General features: G+C 42.0%; 1 protein-coding gene across 1 annotated transcript; it reads left to right on the top strand.

Annotated features, from left to right (window-relative positions):
- The first annotated feature begins 17,241 nt into the window (after positions 1 to 17,241).
- On the top strand, positions 17,242 to 18,880 carry LOC147441113 (uncharacterized). The gene is made up of 2 exons (XM_086483655.1): positions 17,242 to 17,567; positions 17,806 to 18,880. Exons 1-2 carry the CDS (start codon positions 17,242 to 17,244, stop codon positions 18,878 to 18,880), a joined length of 1,401 nt encoding a protein of 466 aa, XP_086339781.1.

Raw genomic sequence — 18,880 nt, 5'->3', positions numbered from 1 at the left:
CCAAAAGAAAACTGAATTTTTCCTTCAAGAGATTCAATACTTAAGTCATATTATCTCTCAAGATGGTATCCGTATGGATCCATCAAAACTGGAGGTAATAAAAGCATGGCCCAATCCAAGGAATCTACATGAGCTAAGAAGCTTTATTGATATGTGTGCATACTATAGACGCTTCATAGCAAAATTTTCACAAATAGCAGGACCATTTACATGAATTAATAAAGAAGAACATTAAGTATTCATGGACTGCTAAGAAGCAAAACCCTTTTGCCAAGCTCAAAGAGAAACTTACCTCTCAACGAGTCCTCATGCTTCCGGATCTCTCAAAGACATTTGAGGCCCAATGTGATGCTTGTGGTGATTGCCTTGGAGCAGTCTTGCTTCAAGAAGGGCATGCCATAAAATATGAGAGCCGAAAGCTCAATACGGATGAACAGGTCTTGGGCATTTATGAGAAAGAGCTTTTCATTGTTCTACATGTCCTAGACACATGGAAGCACTATTTATTGGGGACTCCATTCATTTTACAAACAGACCATCAAAGTCTCAAGTACTTCATGATGCAAACAAAGATTTTCGACAAACAAATGAGGTGGGCACATTTTCTTTCGCGATTTAATTTTCATATTGCTCACATTGTTGGTAAGCACAATCAAGTGGCCGATGCACTATCACGACGACCAAAAGTTAATGTTGTGTCTATAGCAACTCACGATGCACTATCTTCTATGATAGATGAGTATGCTATTGACCTTGACTTTAAAGACATAATGCCAGCCCTTGCTTTGGGAAACAAAGAGGAACCATTCACCTTGCAGGATGGTTATCTTTCCCATGGTAATAGGCTATGTGTTACCCACTCGCTTCGTGAGAAAGTCATGCATGAATCCCATGCTCCTACCTATGCACGACATAGAGGCATTCAACCTACTCTTTGAGGAGTAGAGACGTATTTCTATTGGCCTACCATGAAAGTAGACATACAAGAGTATGTTTCAAAATGTGTGGTATGCCAAAAGACTAAATATGATAGAGGGAAGAAACCTAGATTACTCCAGCCATTGCCCATCCCTAATTCACCATGGGAGAGTATATCCATGGACTTTATTTTTGGATTACCCAATCTATCCATGGGAATACGGGAATATGGACAATAGTCGATAGGTTTAGCAAGCAAACATACTTTATTCCTGTCAAAAAGACTATTAAGACACACCAAATGGCAACCATCTTCATGTCTCATATTTTCAAACACCATGGATTACCAACATCCATTGTGTCAGATAGAGATCCTAGAATGACCATTAATTTTTAGAGAGGTCTCTTTGAAATTATAGGTACAAGATTTAATTTCTCTTTGGCCTGCCACCCACAAACGGATGGCCAAAGTGAGATAGCCAATCTTACGATACTCAATCTACTAAAGACTTGTGTTACAGAAGTAGATCAACAATCACAATGGGAGAAGTAATTACCCCTTGTAGAGTATGCGTACAATAATATTGTCCATACTACTATAGGAAAAGCACTTTTGAGATCATAGAGGGAAGACCTAAAAGTCCCTTGCTACTTAAAGTACATGGGAAGATCTTTGTTGATGATGAGTATGGCCGTGACCTACAAGAATCTTTTCAAAAGGTTTAGGAGGCTATATCTATCTCTCAACAAAGGCAAAAATATGTTGCTAACAAGCACAGAAAGGCCTTAACATTCAAAGAAAATGATTGGGTCTTACTTAAGTTTCCCAAGGCTCAATTGAGGCAAACAACGGGCAAAAATCCTATGGGCCATCAAAAGTATTATGCTAAACTAGCAAAAAGATACTATAGTCCTTTTCAAATTTTGAAGCCAATCAATGAGGTGGCTTATCAACTCACGTTGCCTAACCATTGGCTCATACACCATTAGGAAAATTTTGAACTCATTTTTGGGCCTTTTAAGAGTGCCACATCATCAAAGTTGTACAAAAGAAAGCAACCCGGTAGACCCCTCTAAATATTACTTAGAACCCCATGATATGACCTATCATTGGAAAGTTCTTGAAAAATGGATTCTAAAGAGCCAAGGTCCGAAAAGTTTGGATGACTTCTATGAAAGTTATGCCATTTTTTTTCAATCAACCAGGTTTTGTTACTGTTACGGTAATCTAAAATCACCTTCTTCTAGATCTACATGAAGGCAATGTCCGATACATGCATGCTATATATCAATAGATAGCATTTGAAGAGTAGATTCTAAATATCCAACCTCCGATAAGTTTGGATCTTATTTGCAAAAAATTTACCGATCCCTACTTTTTGAAAACTATGCCACATCAACAATTCTTACAAGGCCCATTTTTTAGTCCAAACTTTTCCTAATGCAATGCTTTTCATGTGAGCCTACTTAATCCCTACAAAGGAGAGTCTCCAAATGAACCAATTATTGAAGACCCTCCCAAAATTGAAGACCAAGAAGAGGTGCCACAACTCAAAGCTATCCTTCGGCATGAAGAAAAGGTACTACAACATGGTAAGATTATCCGACGGTATCTTATTAAGTTCAAAAATTATCTTTTTGAAGATGCTAGATGGATGCAAGGAATCCAACTTAAGGATAGTATGAACCTTGTCAACGCTTACAATGATGTATTAGAGTAAGCAAATGTACATGCTTCTTTTAAATGATCAATCTTTTTGTCTTATAAGACTAATTTTCTCTTTATTGTGCACAAATCTAAGTAGTATGCATACTAAGAATCATGTTTGTGATGACGACGTCTCTCAAACACCATGTAGGATTTGTCACTCTACTTGGGAGATTGAAATGGACTAAAGAGCAGACATGCTTGTGGCAGCTATGTCTCCCAAGCACCAAATGGATTAGCCATCCATCTTGCAATGATGTCATAAGGTAAAAAAGGATCCTCTACCTACTAAGACAAAGACTAATGACTATGGCTTTATCTCTTTTACCTCATAGTCGAGGATGACTATGATTTCAAGAGAGAGGTAATGTCATAAAGTCTAATATCTAACCAATTCAAATGATTTTCTCATATTAAATTGATCATTTAATGTGGGATAATAAACGAGAACAAGGATTAGAATATAGACATGTGCTTACGGATTTATCTCAACACAGGCCAATGGTAAAGGGGTCCAAATGAAAGATGCTATGTAAAAAAGCAATGCTACCTGATGGAGCTTAAAATACCTTAAGGTTAGCTTCATTAAAGACCTCCAAAAGTTAGTGTTAAAGAGTCATTTGACCTTACACAAGTTAGGGCTAACCTCGAGGTGGGAATCGTACCCAAGCATGAGGTGCTAAGACGCTTAAAGTGGTTGTGGGAACCTTGCCCAAAGCTTGAGGTGATTTTTATGCTTAAATGACTAAGGTTTTTGAAATGTTAAATTCAAAGATAAATTCTCAAGAGGCATGAACGTCCATGCTTGATTGACTAAGGTTTGAAGTATTCAATTCTCAAGAGGCATGAACGTCCATGCTTGATTGAATACTTTCTTGAAGTATTCCATTCAACCAAATGACTTAATAAGCATAAAAAACACATGTTCAAATGATCCTCCACATGTGGCCCTCGTGATGTGTTTGAATGCTATTGTATAGGTTTTAAAGGGGTCCAATGAATTTAGATACATAAAAATAAATAATTAAGTTCTTTCTCTCAAAGAGGAAAAAGAGGACACATGTCCAAATGAAATAATAAAATAATACAAGAGAGAGAGAGAGAGGTGTGGACCAAGCATGAGAGGGGGGGTATACTCTGCCACACACACACATACACATTCTCTCATTGTGTGGAGTGCCAAATGCAAGAGCTCCATCTCCTCCTCCAAATTTGTTGAGAAGTCAGAGCCTACACCAACACTCTTGGCTATGGAATGCAAATCCAACCAAGAGCCATGCTTCAATGCTTAAGCTTTCCATCTTCTTCATCTTCATTACTATGTTATTATGCTATTCTAAGCAAGAAGAGTGATGATAATTAAGGAACTATTTCTTTCTCCTATAAAATGTTTCTTCTTTTTCTTCCCTACCCTCATTCCCCGCTAGCTCTCTCCACCTTCGAAGGTGTTTGAGGCCTTGGGACTGAGGCTTGGGATAGGTAGTGCTTTTTGCAAAGTTTATGTTAAGCTCGTGATGCATGAAGATTTCCATCTTCATAGAATCACCAAAGTCACAAGCAACACAAAGATTGTATTGTAACAAAGTCTCTCTTGATGGGAGAATCTATAATACAAAAGCCTTTTGGAGGGAGGACCGGCTCCAAGTAAATCCGATCCTCATCTATTGTCATGTTCTAATACTCTCTCTCTTGCAAAAGTATTGTTCATGTCAAGTTAATTAAGTACTATGTTTATGTTGCTACCATCAATTAAGTTCACCCTCCAAGTTCTCAAAGTAATCTCACAAAAATGCTCACTCTAATTCTATTAATTACGTTATTCTCAAAGTTCATAGGCCATTTACATTACAAGTCATGACCTCGTACAGTGGTTGGTAAACCCACAATAAAATCTATAGAGATATTTTTCCATTTACCATTGGGAATCTACGAAGGATGTAAGACTCATCCTGCCTTGAGGCGCTCTCCTTTGTTAACTTGACATTTTTGGCAATACAAGACATAGTCTTGAACAAAGCCATGTAAACATGGCTAGTAAAACTATTATCTTATGAGAGCATAAGTCTTTTTAATGCCTGGGTGTCCGACACTTGGATTTTTGTTAAATTCATAAAGAATTTTGCACCAAATGTCTCCCTCTGTCAATACAAAAACTCTCCCCTTGTGGAGTAGGTACACATTATCTATCAAAAAATTCTTCCATCTCTGTAGTTCATCACTCGACGGAGGAGAACTGAAATACAACCAGCATTGGAGTGAGAAGGATCCCTCATTTTCACATAGATTCACACTTTGAAGTATAAGTCATCATGCTCATATTTTCCCTTCAGAGAATCTAGAAATTCACTTCGAAGTTCCGTGAAGAAAAGAGGGTTGATCTCAGGCATACAACTAAGAGTATCAGTCACCACATTGTATCGTCCTTTATGATACCGAAGCTTTGCATCATACTCCTGAAGAATTTCAACCCACCTGGTCTTTCAACTCTTCAAGCCAATTTGTTGTGTAAACCAATTTATGCTTTCATGGTCAAACACGATCTCAAATTGAGCTCCATACAAATAATGCCACCATGTCTTTAAGGCAGACACTATTGCGTAGAGTTTGCGTTTATAAACAGAATAATTTTGATTTGCTCAATCAAGATTCTTGCTTTTAAATGCAATTGACCTCCCATCATGTAGTCCAATAGCACAGGCATCCATTGCCAAAATGAATGGCTTCAAAGGATCCACAATAGCTAGAATAGGAGTTATAGCTAATGCGTCCTTGAGAGTATCAAAACTTTTTGGTTGAGCGGCACTCCACCGAAAGGTTTTCCCTTTGCCTTTCAGTTGGTCCTTCATTGGCACAGCAATCTGAGCATAGTTTTTTAATGAACCTTCGATAAAAACCTTTAAATCCCAAGAAAATTTGTAACTCTTCCAGATTTTTGGTAGAAGGCCATCTCCGAATGACATCCACTTTGGATTGGTCCATGTGTAGCCCATTAGCTGAGATAACATGCCCTAGATAGTGAATTTCCTCTTTGAGAAAATCACACTTTGACTCTTTGTTATAACTTGTTTGCTCATAGAAATGCAAACATCTGCCTCAGATGCTACAAGTGCTCTTCCTCAAAAGCAATGTACACGAGAATTTCATCGAGAAAAACAATAACAAACTTGTCCAAGTATGTCCACTATTCATGAGTGTCATGAAATTTGTGGGTACATTGGTTAACCTAGCCAAAAACTCGTAATGTCCAAACCTTGTTCAAAATGCAATTTTGGGTAAATCAGCAAGTCAAATACGTACTTGGTGATACCCTGATCGCAAGTCTATCTTTGTGAAAATACGAGCATGAGTGAGTTTGTCGAACAGTTCATCCACTCGTGGTAATGGGTACTTGTTCTTAACAACAACCGCATTAAAACCACGGTAGGCTACGCACATGTGCATACTACCATCCTTTCTCTTCACCAATGGGATAGAAGAAGCCCATGGTGAAAAACTCGATTGAATAAACCCTCTGCTAAAATAGTCAATACGCTGACTTCCACGTCAACAATCTCAGAATGACTCATTCTGTAGGGTGGTTTACTGACTAGTTTATGTCTGCAACCACGTCTATGCCATGTTGCACAGATTGTATCGGCGGTAATCTTGATGGTAAATCATTAGGAAAAACATCTTGAAATTTCATTACTAAATCATTTGACTGACTAGCAAAGAGAGTAGTAGCCATTGCTGGAAGAGAAGAGAGAGAAGCATATGGCATTGAGGAATTTCAACAGATTCAACATTTGAAAGAAAATGGCACAATGAGTAACACAAGAAAACTTCTTTTATTTTATTATCAGAAGTGAGCTTCATAAGCTCTGATGTACATATCAGTGGTGAGGAAGGCACATCTTTCTCTCCTAACAACAACATATGTGCGCCATGGGATTCAAACATCAAAAGGATGTGCTCGTAGCTACGCTTTAGTGATGGTCCTAGGCTATGCAACCATTCTCGACCAAGTACCACATCTGCCCTCTCCATGTTCATAACCTATAAATCCAAGGATGTTGAATATCCTTGAATTTCCAATGATACAGCTCTTACTTGAGTATCCCACACTTCGGCATCATAGCCGTTCATCATCGCTACCTTGTAACCGTGGGAACTTGGAGTTTGGGGAAATTTGAACCTTTTCACTAACCCGTAGTTAGTGAAATTGTGAGTAGCATTGTCATCTACCAAGATATGCACCTTGTGCCCTTGAATAGATCCATGCATACGAACTAGCTCATGTGGATCAAAGGTCGGTTTCCGCATGGAAGCTAATATATAGCATTCATACACCACCTCGATGTGTATTACCTCCACCTTGGAGAAACGTGAGGAAGACTCAAGAGGCTGCAGATCTCCCCTTGGGACAATCCTTTTTTCCATGGCCGCTTCCCAAGCATTGAAAATGTAACTTCTCTTTTTTCGCCTTCTCAAATTCCTTAGCTACTTCTGAGTTGGCTACTGTAGATTTCCTTTTATTGTGCCCATGTTGCGTGCGTGTATTACCTTGTGTATTAGCAGGCATGTGAGTACTATGTGATTTCTTATAAATTGGATCATCATGAATGTGAGCTTCCAATATGGCCGCCTCAAGTGTTTTGGGATCCTGAGTCTTGACGTGATTCTTAAGCTCTGGCGTTAGAGCACGGATAAACCCACGTACTTGCTGAAAGGTGTCTAACCCTTCCGTCCCGATAGTGCAAGATACATTCAAGCAATGATGGATTTTGGTGCATGGAACACGTATCCCAAGCCATGCAATGTCTATTCGTGGACAAAAACTCTTTTCTAAATATAGCCTCAAAGGCTGCCCAACTCTGTGGTATGATGTTCTTATCCTTGAGAGACATCCACCATTTATAGGTCTTGCCTTCCAGAGGCAAACTTGTCTGAAGTTCCCTGATTGCATTCCCAGAGTACGTCGTAAGTCATGAATTCCATCCCACATCTCTTACATCCCAACGAGCTTTCTCAGGAGTAGGCAAAACAGTTCTAACAGCAACAATCCTGCCAACAAAACCTGCAGCATCCTCAACATCGTCTGTATCCACAGATCCAGGATGTGCATCAATGCCCTACACAATGTTCCAAACGCCCTTTGACACAAGAACATGTTGCATCATGTAAGCCCACATAGGGTAATTGTCCCCATCCAATCTATCCTCAACAACAAACATCTTGAACACATATGTGTTGTTGCCAACAATGGCGAATGTCTGCACCTGATGTGACAACTACTCAAAAAGAAGAGAAACAAAGTGAGACCAACACCTGCTATATAGCACAACCCGTAGAAGACTGTAAGGGGCCTATTATGCAGAAAATGGGACTAACATAATTTTTGCACAAAATGATGAAATTGCATGTCTGTAGTGGAAACGAAGGCCGAAATGATGTCAAATTAAAAATTTGAGCAGACTTGATGATACTCACCAAAGCTCACAGAAATATGAGAAAGTGAGCACGCATGTGCAAGCGATGCTGATGACTAAGCCTCGGAGGACGCAACCTACTCCGATACCAGTTGTTGGAAATAGGGTTGCAAGGAAACGCACACAGCTTGGAGAATACGAAGGAAGCTCAAGGCACACAACAGAGAGTGCATTACTTAGTGTGCATTGGAAAGATGAGATAGCCCTAGAATGATGGGCGTATATACAATGCACAAGGGGGGGATCTCTTAGTGAGGGAAAAAATGCCCCGACGGTCCTAAGTGTGTTCACACACATCACTACCACATGTATATGGTAACACTATCAAATAAAATACGCCTTCATCTCCAAAATATTTGTCTCCCATTCCCAAGCTCCCTATCACTGTGGGTTGCAATAAGAAAGTCAATGTGAAATGTCAAAGATCCTTTCTCCTCTTCTAATGGTTTGGTACCATAGTGTTGGGAACATTAGTGTGATAGTTTCTCCTTGACCCGTGTTGAGTTTTCTTATTAAAGTGCACACCAATTCAAGTTAAATTGTCCTCTGAGTGTCTCGAGTTAGATTGGGATACAAGCGCTAGCTTGAGCTGGCTTATCTACTATCTCTACGCTATAGTACTTTAGATCTCCTTCTTTGTCTGTTAAGAGGGTTGAGCCGCTACCCATAGTAGGTATAAGCTACATACATTAATTATCTCATACGATGGCAAACTCGTTTTTCTTTTTTCCGGTCCTGTCTGACCAGGGCCTTAAGTGCTTTATCACACATGGACTCTAGTCACTTTCCATCCGCGCTTGGCCTCGGACTGCTCAGGACTCTGGTTGCTCCTTTTCTTCTAGATTATCGGTGGTCTCTTCCTTTGATGTGGGCTTCCAGAGCCCCTCTTTTTACACTAACCACAAGTTGCACAAGGCAAAGCCGGTTGCCAAGCAACTAAAGCTTGCCATGTTGGTTGTGCGCCAAAAGGGCATAACGATTTTTTCTTTTTTGGCAAGTATAGCAATTTCCTCTCATGTAGGCCGGTTGATAGCCTTGTTGAGCTTGGTAACTCGGCCTTGATTTCCATAGCTATTGGCCGAACCTGGTTTACCAACCAGAAGTGCTGCCAACCGGAAATTTGAAAGTTGAAACTTGTGATGGGTTCAAGAAGAATTCTTAACTCTCTCTCTCTCTCTCTCTCATATCTCCAACACCCTTCCAAGGGGAAATTCGAAAAAAAATTAGTGGTATGCGGACTTTTTAAAGGCCTTCAAAGTGAAACTAGTATGTGACCCGCGCATTGCTGCGGCTAAGAAAAAGTAAGGTTGAGGTCACAATGGAGTGACAAAAGTAAAGCTAAAAAGGAGCCTTTTCTAGGTGGAACACCTAAGGTGTACTCTCTTTTGTCGCCCCTCAGCTCACACTGAAGGGTGGAAAAGTACTTAGACCACACTTCAGTCATTGCCTCAAGGTTCGCACTAAAGCGACCAAAGAGTGTAACCATACCATTGCAGAACCTTAGTAGAGCACCATAGAACTCAACAAATTGAAATTGAAGGGTGGTTTTTGTTAGCCCAAAATTGAATGGATTCTTTTCCATTGTGTAATTTTAGCTTACATGGAGGGTGGAACACCCCTTGGATCAGCGCGGAGAGAGAGAGAGAGAGAGAGAGAGAGAGAGAGAGAGAGAGACCTTTTTCTGCCTTGCATCAACACAGGTTGCATCACCTACCGTCACGCAGTCTGAATACCTTGTCTAGCTATTGCGATCTCATTGGATGTGCAAGGTGAGTCGCTGTTTCCGTCGTACAATCTGAATCCATTCTAAGGCCCAATTTTGGTACCCCCACCTAGAAAAGGTGACAACATGTGCAAATATTCTTAATGCATCCACTTCAAGGTAGTGACAACTATATCTACCTTATCAACTCCTAAGTGGTAAATTTAAGGTTTTCCCTTAACTATCAATAGTGACATCTCTTTCTCACTTGAGTACTTCCAATAGTGCTTGAAAAAAACCTAGGTTTAGTGTAATCCCACCTACAAATTTTGGCATTTATTGCTAAATTTCAAATTTGAAGGTGAGACAACCCAAAAAGTTTAGAGAAATCTAGTGTTGCAACATTTGAATATAGTCAATTTGACTATTGCCTTGATGGTTGTGCTAATCGCCCCAATGCCACTAAATTTTAAATTTGATCGTGAGAAAACCTACAAAAGTTAGAGAAATTTAGTGTAAAAACCTTTTAATTTAGTCAATTTAACTATTGCCCTGATGCTTGTACTAATTGTCCCGATGCTACCAAATTCTAAATTTGAAGGTGAGAACACCTACGAAATTCAAAGAAATTTAGTGTAAACACGTTCAATATAGGCAATTTAACTATTGCCCTGATGCTTGTGCTAATCGCCTCAATGGCCCATGCAAGTCATTCCTTCCCGATCGCAGTGAACCATCGGATATCATCAAATGCGACTTCGAACCTTTCTCTCTATTGTCTACGCGAGCAAGATCTTGGGAGGATACTTTCCTCTCTCTCTCTCTCTCTCTCTCTCTCTCTCTCTCTCTCTCTCTCTCTCTCTCTCTCTCTCTCTCTCTCTCTCTCTCTCTCTCTCTCTCTTTGCGGGAGATTTTTGCCTCCCTCCCTCTCTCCCTCTCTCTCTCTCTCTTTATTGGCGAGAGCACTACATCTTAGCCTTTCTTTGCCTCTCTCAATCTCTCAATCTCCATGCATTGGCAACATAAGTGTTCTCTCTCTCTCTTTCTCTCTTGAGTACTTCCAACAATGCTTGAAAAGATGTAGGTTTAGTGAAGTCTCCCCTACAAAATTTTAGATTTACCATTATTTTACACTTGAAGGTGGGAAAACCTACAAAATTTAAAGAAATTTTGTGTAAAAACCTTTCAATATAGTCAATTGACCTATAAAAATTCTCATTTTTGGAAAAAACGATTTTGAGCACCGACTCTCTCTCTCTCTCTCTCTCTCTCTCTCTCTCTCTCTCTCTCTCTCTCTCTCTCTCAATGTGAGTACTTACATTGAAAAAGCATTCTGTAAAGTGATGACGCAAGGTTTTCAACACACAATGCACACCCATACACACACAAAACGTCAGAGCTTGCAAAATGAGTCCTGTTAGTAGGAAGTAAGTGAAGTGAGTGGTGACCTCTCATCATCCCTGTTCAAATGACCAAGCTATCTAGCAAATTAAGAATACATAAAACTCTACATCTGACTAATACAAAATAAAAGTCATTAACCGACCAAATTTCTTGTTAGTTCTTCCTCTAGCTCCCAAAGTCTAGACCCCCACCACTACCATACCTGTTTCCTCCACCATAGGGCTTTTGCTATATATTGGCTAGCTTGCGCTCAAGGCAAAGTAGCCTGAGTCTGTTGACAGTCGACTACAACCGGCTGAAAACAATTGGCTGTAAAACTCATCATGTTTTCCACTCACGCGCTTCGAGCTCCCGAACTCAGCATTTAGATGTGCTTGCCTTACCACCGGCACGCAACCTGCATGTGCTTGCGAGTAAACTGGAGCATGTTGATAGCACCACACTGTACCTATTGTTGCGCCTCCCAAAAGTGAAGTGACATGTTGCATCGATCACGTCCATGCACATGCTGGCAACCAAGCCGATAACTACCCATAGCCCCACCATAGCCATTTCTTACCCCCTTCGTAGTATCCACCATCTCCTCTGCCATAACTATTGCACTCTGGCTCACCATCATAGCCTCATCCGTTTGACCTTCCTCCATACCCACCTCAATTCCCAAGCTATTAGAATAGTGTGAATGTCCACTGCTATAGCCTCCACCCCAACCTCCGGATCCTCGATAGCCACCTCCACCTAACTCCATTAACACTTTGGGTTTAATGAAATTTGCCTATTCAATTTGAGAGTAGTGGAATTTAATGAGAATACTTTCAAGAAATGATTTTGTGAGCATAGCGGGTAGACATAATTGAAGATAGCAACATAATCATAGCAATTAGTTAACTTGGCATAGACAATACTTTTGCAAGAGAGAGAATTTAGAGAACATGACAACAGTTGAGGACCGGATTTATGTGGAGCCGGTCCCCCCTCCAATAGGCATTTGTATTATGATTTCTCCCATAAAGAGAGACTTGTTACAATACATTCTTTGTGTTCCTTGTGACCTAGGTGAAGCAATGAAGGTGGAAAGCTTCATGCATCACCATCATAGCATAACCTAAACTTGAATAAAGCTTTAACTATACCAAGCCTCAGTCCCAAGACCTCAAACACCTTCGAAGGTGGAGAGAGCTAGCAGGGAATGAGGGTAGGGAAGAGGAAGAAGAAACATTTCACACGAGAAAGAGCTAGTTCCTCACTTATCATAACTCTTGAGCTAGCATACATAATAGCATAGTAATGGAGAAGGAGAAGATGACAAGCTCAAGCATTGAAGCATGGCTCTTGGTTGGATTTGCACTCCATAGCCAAGAGTGTTGGTGTAGGCTCTCAACCTCTACTTGCTTGGAGAAGGAGAGGGAGCTCTTGCACTTTGCATAGTACACAATGAGAGTGTTTGTGAGTGTGTGTGGGTGAGTATACCCCCTAAGCACCCCCCTAGCTTTCTTGGGTCGACCCCCCCCTGTAGCTCATGCTTGAAGCTCATTGGACCCCTCCAGGCCTAGCCAATCACAAGCAGGAGCCATTACAAGCAACATGGGTAGCCTTGGGACAAGTGTCCCCCTTTCCCCTTTGAGAGAGAGGACTTGATAAATGCAAAATCAATTAATTAAATATCCTAAATTATCATTGGACCCCTTGGGTGGCCAACCAATAGGCTTCAGGCACACCATGAGGGCAACATGGGGAGGAACTTGACAAGTGTCCTTGCTGCCTCTTCAAGCTAGGGCTTCCCTTGTGTGTGTGTGTGTGTGTGTGTGTGTGTGTGTGTGTGTGTGTGTGTGTGTGTGTGTGTGTGTGTGTGTGTGTGTGTGTGTGTTCTCTCTCATCCCCCCCCCCTTGTAGGCTCGCCCCTCTCCTTGTAGGGATCTTTTTGACTTTGGATGAGCAAGCCCCTTAGTCATCAAGCATGACTAAGCACTTGAAGTAGGGGGTGTTCCCACAAGCATCTCAGGCAAGCTTCTCAAGGCACCTCAAGCACCTTAATCATGCACCAAGTCAAGCACCTCAAGCATCTTAATCAAGCACCTCAAGCATGACAAGCACCTCAAGCAGGACAAGCACCTCAAGCACGACAAGCACCTTGAGCTTGGGCCGGGTTCCCACCTCAAGCTCAGCCCTAGCTTACCTAAGGTCAAAGGACTTTTACACACATTATTGGAGGTCTTCAATGAAGCTAACCCTAAGGTCTTATGCTCCATTGGTTAGCCTTGCTCTTGATAGACCATCTCCCATTTGGGCCCCTTTACTATTGGCCCCGTGTTGAGATAGATCTATAAGCACATATCTATATCTTAACACTTGTTCCCATTTATTCTCCCACATTAAGTGATCAATTTAATATGAGAAAATCATTTGGGTTGGTTAGATATTAGATTTTATGACATTGGGCGTGGTTCTCATTAATGCTTTGGCCATCCATATATTTTCCATTCATGGCCTCAATTGTGTCCATCATGTCTTGTCAAAACAATCAAAAGAATATGACCATATGGCTTAATCAAATGTATCCATATAACAATAAGACTTGCAACATCTAGATAGTCACTCTGCTTTGCACGTCTGAGAGTGATCTGCACGTCTCTGAGAGTATAATGAGCTCTTGAACCCAATCTCTTCTTCCTCATGATGTGGCTCTGGGAAAAATCTTTTCCATTCATGGCCTCAATTGTGTCCGTCATGTCTTGTCAAAACGATCAAAAGGATATGACCATATGGCTTAATCAACTGTATCCATATAACAATAAGACTTGCAACATCTAGATAGTCACCCTGCTTTGCGTGTCTCTGAGAGTGCTCTGCACGTCTCTGAGAGTATAATGAGCTCTCAAGCCCAATCTCTTCTTCCTCATGATGTGGCTCTGGAAAAGCGGCAAGGGAAAAGCTACAGCGGATGAAGGATGGAAGCTTTTGTCCGATTTGTTTTTTCATCTTAGGGTTGCTACATGGCTCGGCTTCATTTCAACTTGCATTCAATTCCTATCTCTCAACGAAAGCATAGCACTGGCTTGGCTAGACATTTTACGACCATGGTGATGGTGATTTAAGGATTCCATATTAACCCTCTTATGCAACTTGTAAGTCCACCAGTTCTGGCTAACCAGTGTTGAGGGGGCAAGTGCATCTGAGAGACAAATTTGGTCTTCATTGATTGTTATCGAAGTGTTTGTGCTTCCATGGTTTCCATAGGATCAACCACATGTGCATATGGAAAGCACGGTCGATGTTATATGCCTAGCAGAGATTCTATGTGCTTCAAACTTGCTTTTATTGTTGTACCATTGCGACATGGCCATAATGGTTGCTCTGCATAAAACTCATGTTCCCTACATGATCGTTCATTGTTTGAACCCCCTTGCTAGCAGAGCCATCCTAGGCAGTGATTCTATGTGTTTGAAACTAACCTGTGTGTGCTTGCGAGTAAACTGGAGCCTATTGTTAATAACGCTACACTATACCTGTTGTGCCCTCCAAAAGTGAAGTGACATGGTGCATCGATCACGTCCATGCACATGTTGGCAACCAAGCTGATATTTACCCACAGCCCCACCATAGCCATTCTTCCCCCTTTGTAGTATCCACCACCCCGCTGCCATAAATATTGCACTCTAGCCCACCATCATAGTCTCCTCCATTTGACCTTCCTCCATACCCACCTTCCCAGGCTATCAAAGTAGTGTGAATGTCCACTGCTATACTAGCCTCCACCCCCACATCCGGATCCTCGATAGCCACCTTCACCTCCCTCCACTAAGGCTTTGGGCCTAGTTCTTAGTGATGCTTTGGCCATCCAAATCTTTTCCATTCATCGCCTCAATTGCGTCCATCATGTCTCGTCAAAATTATCAAAAGGATATGACCGTATGGCTTAATCAAATGTTTCCATAAAACATTATTACCTACAACATCTAGATAGTCACTCTGCTTTGCACGTCTCTGAGACTGCTTTGCACGTCTCTGAGAGTATAATGAGCTCTCGGACCCAATGTCTTCTTCTTCTCGTACACGATGTGGCTCTGGGAAAAGTGGCAAGGGAAAAGCTACAGTGGATGAACGATGGAAGCTTTTGTCCGATTTGTTTTTTCATCTTAGGGTTGCTACATGGCCCGGCCTCATTTCAACTTGCACTCAACTTCTGTCTCTCAACAAAAGCATAGCACGAACCTGGCTAGACATTTTACGACCATGGTGATGGTGATTTCAAGATGCCATATTAACCCTCTTATGCAGCTTGTAAGCCCTCCACTTCTGGCTAACCAGATTTGAGGAGGCAAGTGCATCTGAGAGACAAATTTGGTCTACGTTGATTGTTATCAAAGTGTTTGTGCTTCCATGGCTTCCATAGGATCAACCACATGTACACATGGCAAACACGATTGATGTTATATGCATAGTAGCGATTCTATGTGCTTGAAAATTGCGTCTACCGTTATACCTTTGCAACATGGCCATACTGGATACTCTGCATAAAACTCATGTTCCCTACATGATCGTTCATTGCTCGAAACCCCATGCCAGCAGAGCCATCCTAGGTATGCTGACTGCCAGTAAACAAAACAAAATGAACATGCATGCCATCCTTGGATCCCTCCACGATAGCAACGCCAATAGCCTCTCCCCTGCGTAGCCATGTCCCCCAGCACCATCTGAATCCTCCCGGTTCCCCTAGTTACTGCCACTGACCTGCAAATTAAGTGCCGAGTCTAGTTTCCTAGGTTGTAGTTCTTCTTAAATCGATGTTTTATATCATATATTTTATATTTTTGTCTATTTAACGACCAATCAATTGGAGGTGTCAATAAATGGGGAAATGGCAGATCGCAGCGGCAGGTTGCAGTAGTAGTGGACGGAGGGTATGAGAGGATGGTGCACAGAACTGCTGCCGACATCGTTCCTTTTCGGAGCAGCAGAGAGCGACTTCAAGGTGATTGTCGACGGGTTATAGCAATGAATTAAGTCAACGCTTGCGCATGCCACACACACACACACACACACACACACACACAGGGGCAAACTGAAAATCCATGTCTCCATCAGTCCCTCCACGACAGCAGCTATTGCAACCTCCCCCCCTGTGTCGCCATGTCCCCCAGCACCATCTGAATCCTCCCGGATCCTCTAATTGCCAGAAGAGCCATCCGAGAGAGAGAGAGAGAGAGAGAGAGAGAGAGAGAGAGAGAGAGAATGATCAAGAGACGGCCCTGCCATCACCAGCTTGAATGTTGAGTTGTTACGCAGGGATTCAAAACACTCACATCGTCCAGTTATAGGACGCCATCGCTGGCACTAACCCTAAGCCTAAAAACGCAGAAGAGGGAGATGAAGGGACTCACACACACAGGCTGTGCACACATAAGCGCCAGCTACCAATCGTTCTTCTCTCTCTCACACATACACAAACACACAAACACAAGCTATGTAATGCTACCAATCGTTTCTCTCTCTCTCTCTCTCTCTCTCTCTCTCTCTCTCACACACACACACACACACACACACACAACACAAACACAAGCTGTGTAGACAGTGAAGTATGCTATGTACTGCACGTACAGTCGTTTGTCACTCTCTCTCTCTCTAGACCTCTATCGCACTTCGCACACACTGTCAAACCCCTGGAAATAGTCAACATAACCTTCAACCCAAGGCAAAAAGGCTGCAGTCCGTGCAAGACTTCTCTCTCTCTCTCTCTCTCTCTCTCTCTCTCTCTCTCTCTCTCTCTCTCTCTCTCTCTGCTGTGAGCACATGGCCTCAGTTGAAACGTTACAGTCAAATTGTCATTGCAAGGCATGGAGGAGTCGACACGTGGGTATCTTCTCCTTCCTCAAAAAATTTAAGCTGCATTATAAAGAGTATAGAAAAGTAGAGTCGCCTTCAAATTTGAAGGCTGGTCCCGTTTACCTCAAAATGGGTGCTTCTTCTATCTCAAAATGGGGAGGGGGGCGGCTGTGCTGAGCTGGGCGCCCATTACAAGGCTTGGCCATAAATTGACGCTGATGATCCTTCGCTATAAGAACCAGCCCCAGGCTTGTATGGTATGTATTAATCATATTCAGATTAAAAAGATGCGTTTATCAGAAATAGAAATAGAAATAGAAGAAGCAGGATCAAGCGCCGCTGCTGCTGCAACGTCTGATGGGGGGTATCGTCATCAAAATGATGGTGCGCAATCAAGAGTATGGGCATTAACGGTGCCTAGAGAGGTGGTGGCGGAGCAGGTGCTGCCCAAGCTTCACATCAGAGACTTGTTCCGCCTGCGCGCAGTACACTCCTCCTTCAACCAACTCATTGGTGCCTCCCTTTCAACTCTCAAGAGACAGCGGTATGTATAAACTGATCTTCATCATCAGCCCTCTGCAGTTATTATATTATATGTTGAATACTCTGCCACTATTGTTTAGCGCCTCAACGTCCTTGACTTTCTCTCTCTCTCTCTCTTTCACCCCCAGTAATGATCAGTATAACCTCATGCACACACAATTAACGCAACCTCTCTCTCTCTCTCTCTCTCTCTCTCTCTCTCAAACAATCAATAATGCTGTTGTATGTGTTGATGGCAGGCCCATTGACATTCCTTGGTTTTACTGCATGATTGCTACTCAGCGACCAGGGGATCGCTCTCATCAGAAATTGTTTGAGTATGAGCCAGTAGCATTTGACCCAGATTGTGATAAATGGCGCCATTTGCCAATGCCAGTGCAGCCTTTTTCAAGTGTGGATGGGGCTAAGAATGAACCAATATGCAGTGTGGGAAGTTTGGTATGTTGGGAGCACATTGCTTATGCATCCAACATTCATCATCTAGTCCTTAGCAACACCTTCACCGGAGAGAAAGCAGTATTGGATGCCTCTGATTGCACAAGTCCAGTTGAACTTGGCCTATGTGGGCACTTGAGATTGGAAAGACTAGGAAGTAAAGATGGTCCTATAACTCTGATTCTTTTACGATTTGTGGATAGCGGGAATCGTAGTCACATAGTTGTACAACACTATACACATTGTCCATTGCACCAGCAAGAAGAAGGGTCAGGTTTGGTGGTTTATTCAATGAAGCGCTACTTTACAATGGAAAAGCGGGTACAATGGAACACCAATGATGGACCTCTCAGCCCGCCGTTCACAGTTTATTATTATCAAGGCATGCTTGCCTTTCTGCAACACCCTCGCCATCTAAGGCGCTCTCATACATTACCTTTTTTGTTTTTATTCGACGGAGAACATTGGAGCCGAATCAGCATGCCCAAATTCATTAAGTCTCACATTGTTATGTTGCAAGCTACTTACCAAGTTGTGCAAATGGATGCAGACCTCCTCTTGTTGGTGTTTCAGCATAAGCATTCATGCATTCCAGAACGGGTGTTGGTGTACAAGTACAACTTGGAGTCGAATCTGCATGAGTGGTTGCTTCTCTCCGATAATCTCGAGTTGTCTTTCCCTAAGCCAAAATCAGGTACCAAAATCTTTCATGCCACTGCAAGAGGTGGCCTCCTTATACTCTCCGTAGCCCCAAAAATCTATATATGCCACTTAGCTTCAAGTACCTGGCGGTTGCTTCCCCCTTGCAGTAGTCTAATGACTGGTGAAATATCTCCCATTGTAAAGGTGGCATGCCCCGTAGATCCTATATTAGAATAG

The sequence above is a fragment of the Adiantum capillus-veneris genome, chromosome 15 (genome assembly GCF_014529385.1).
Source record: "Adiantum capillus-veneris isolate H3 chromosome 15, ASM1452938v2, whole genome shotgun sequence".
In the NCBI taxonomy this organism is placed as follows: Eukaryota; Viridiplantae; Streptophyta; class Polypodiopsida; order Polypodiales; family Pteridaceae; genus Adiantum; species Adiantum capillus-veneris.
Note: the sequence above shows the minus strand (reverse complement) of the source record. Positions and strands in the feature narration are given on the sequence as shown.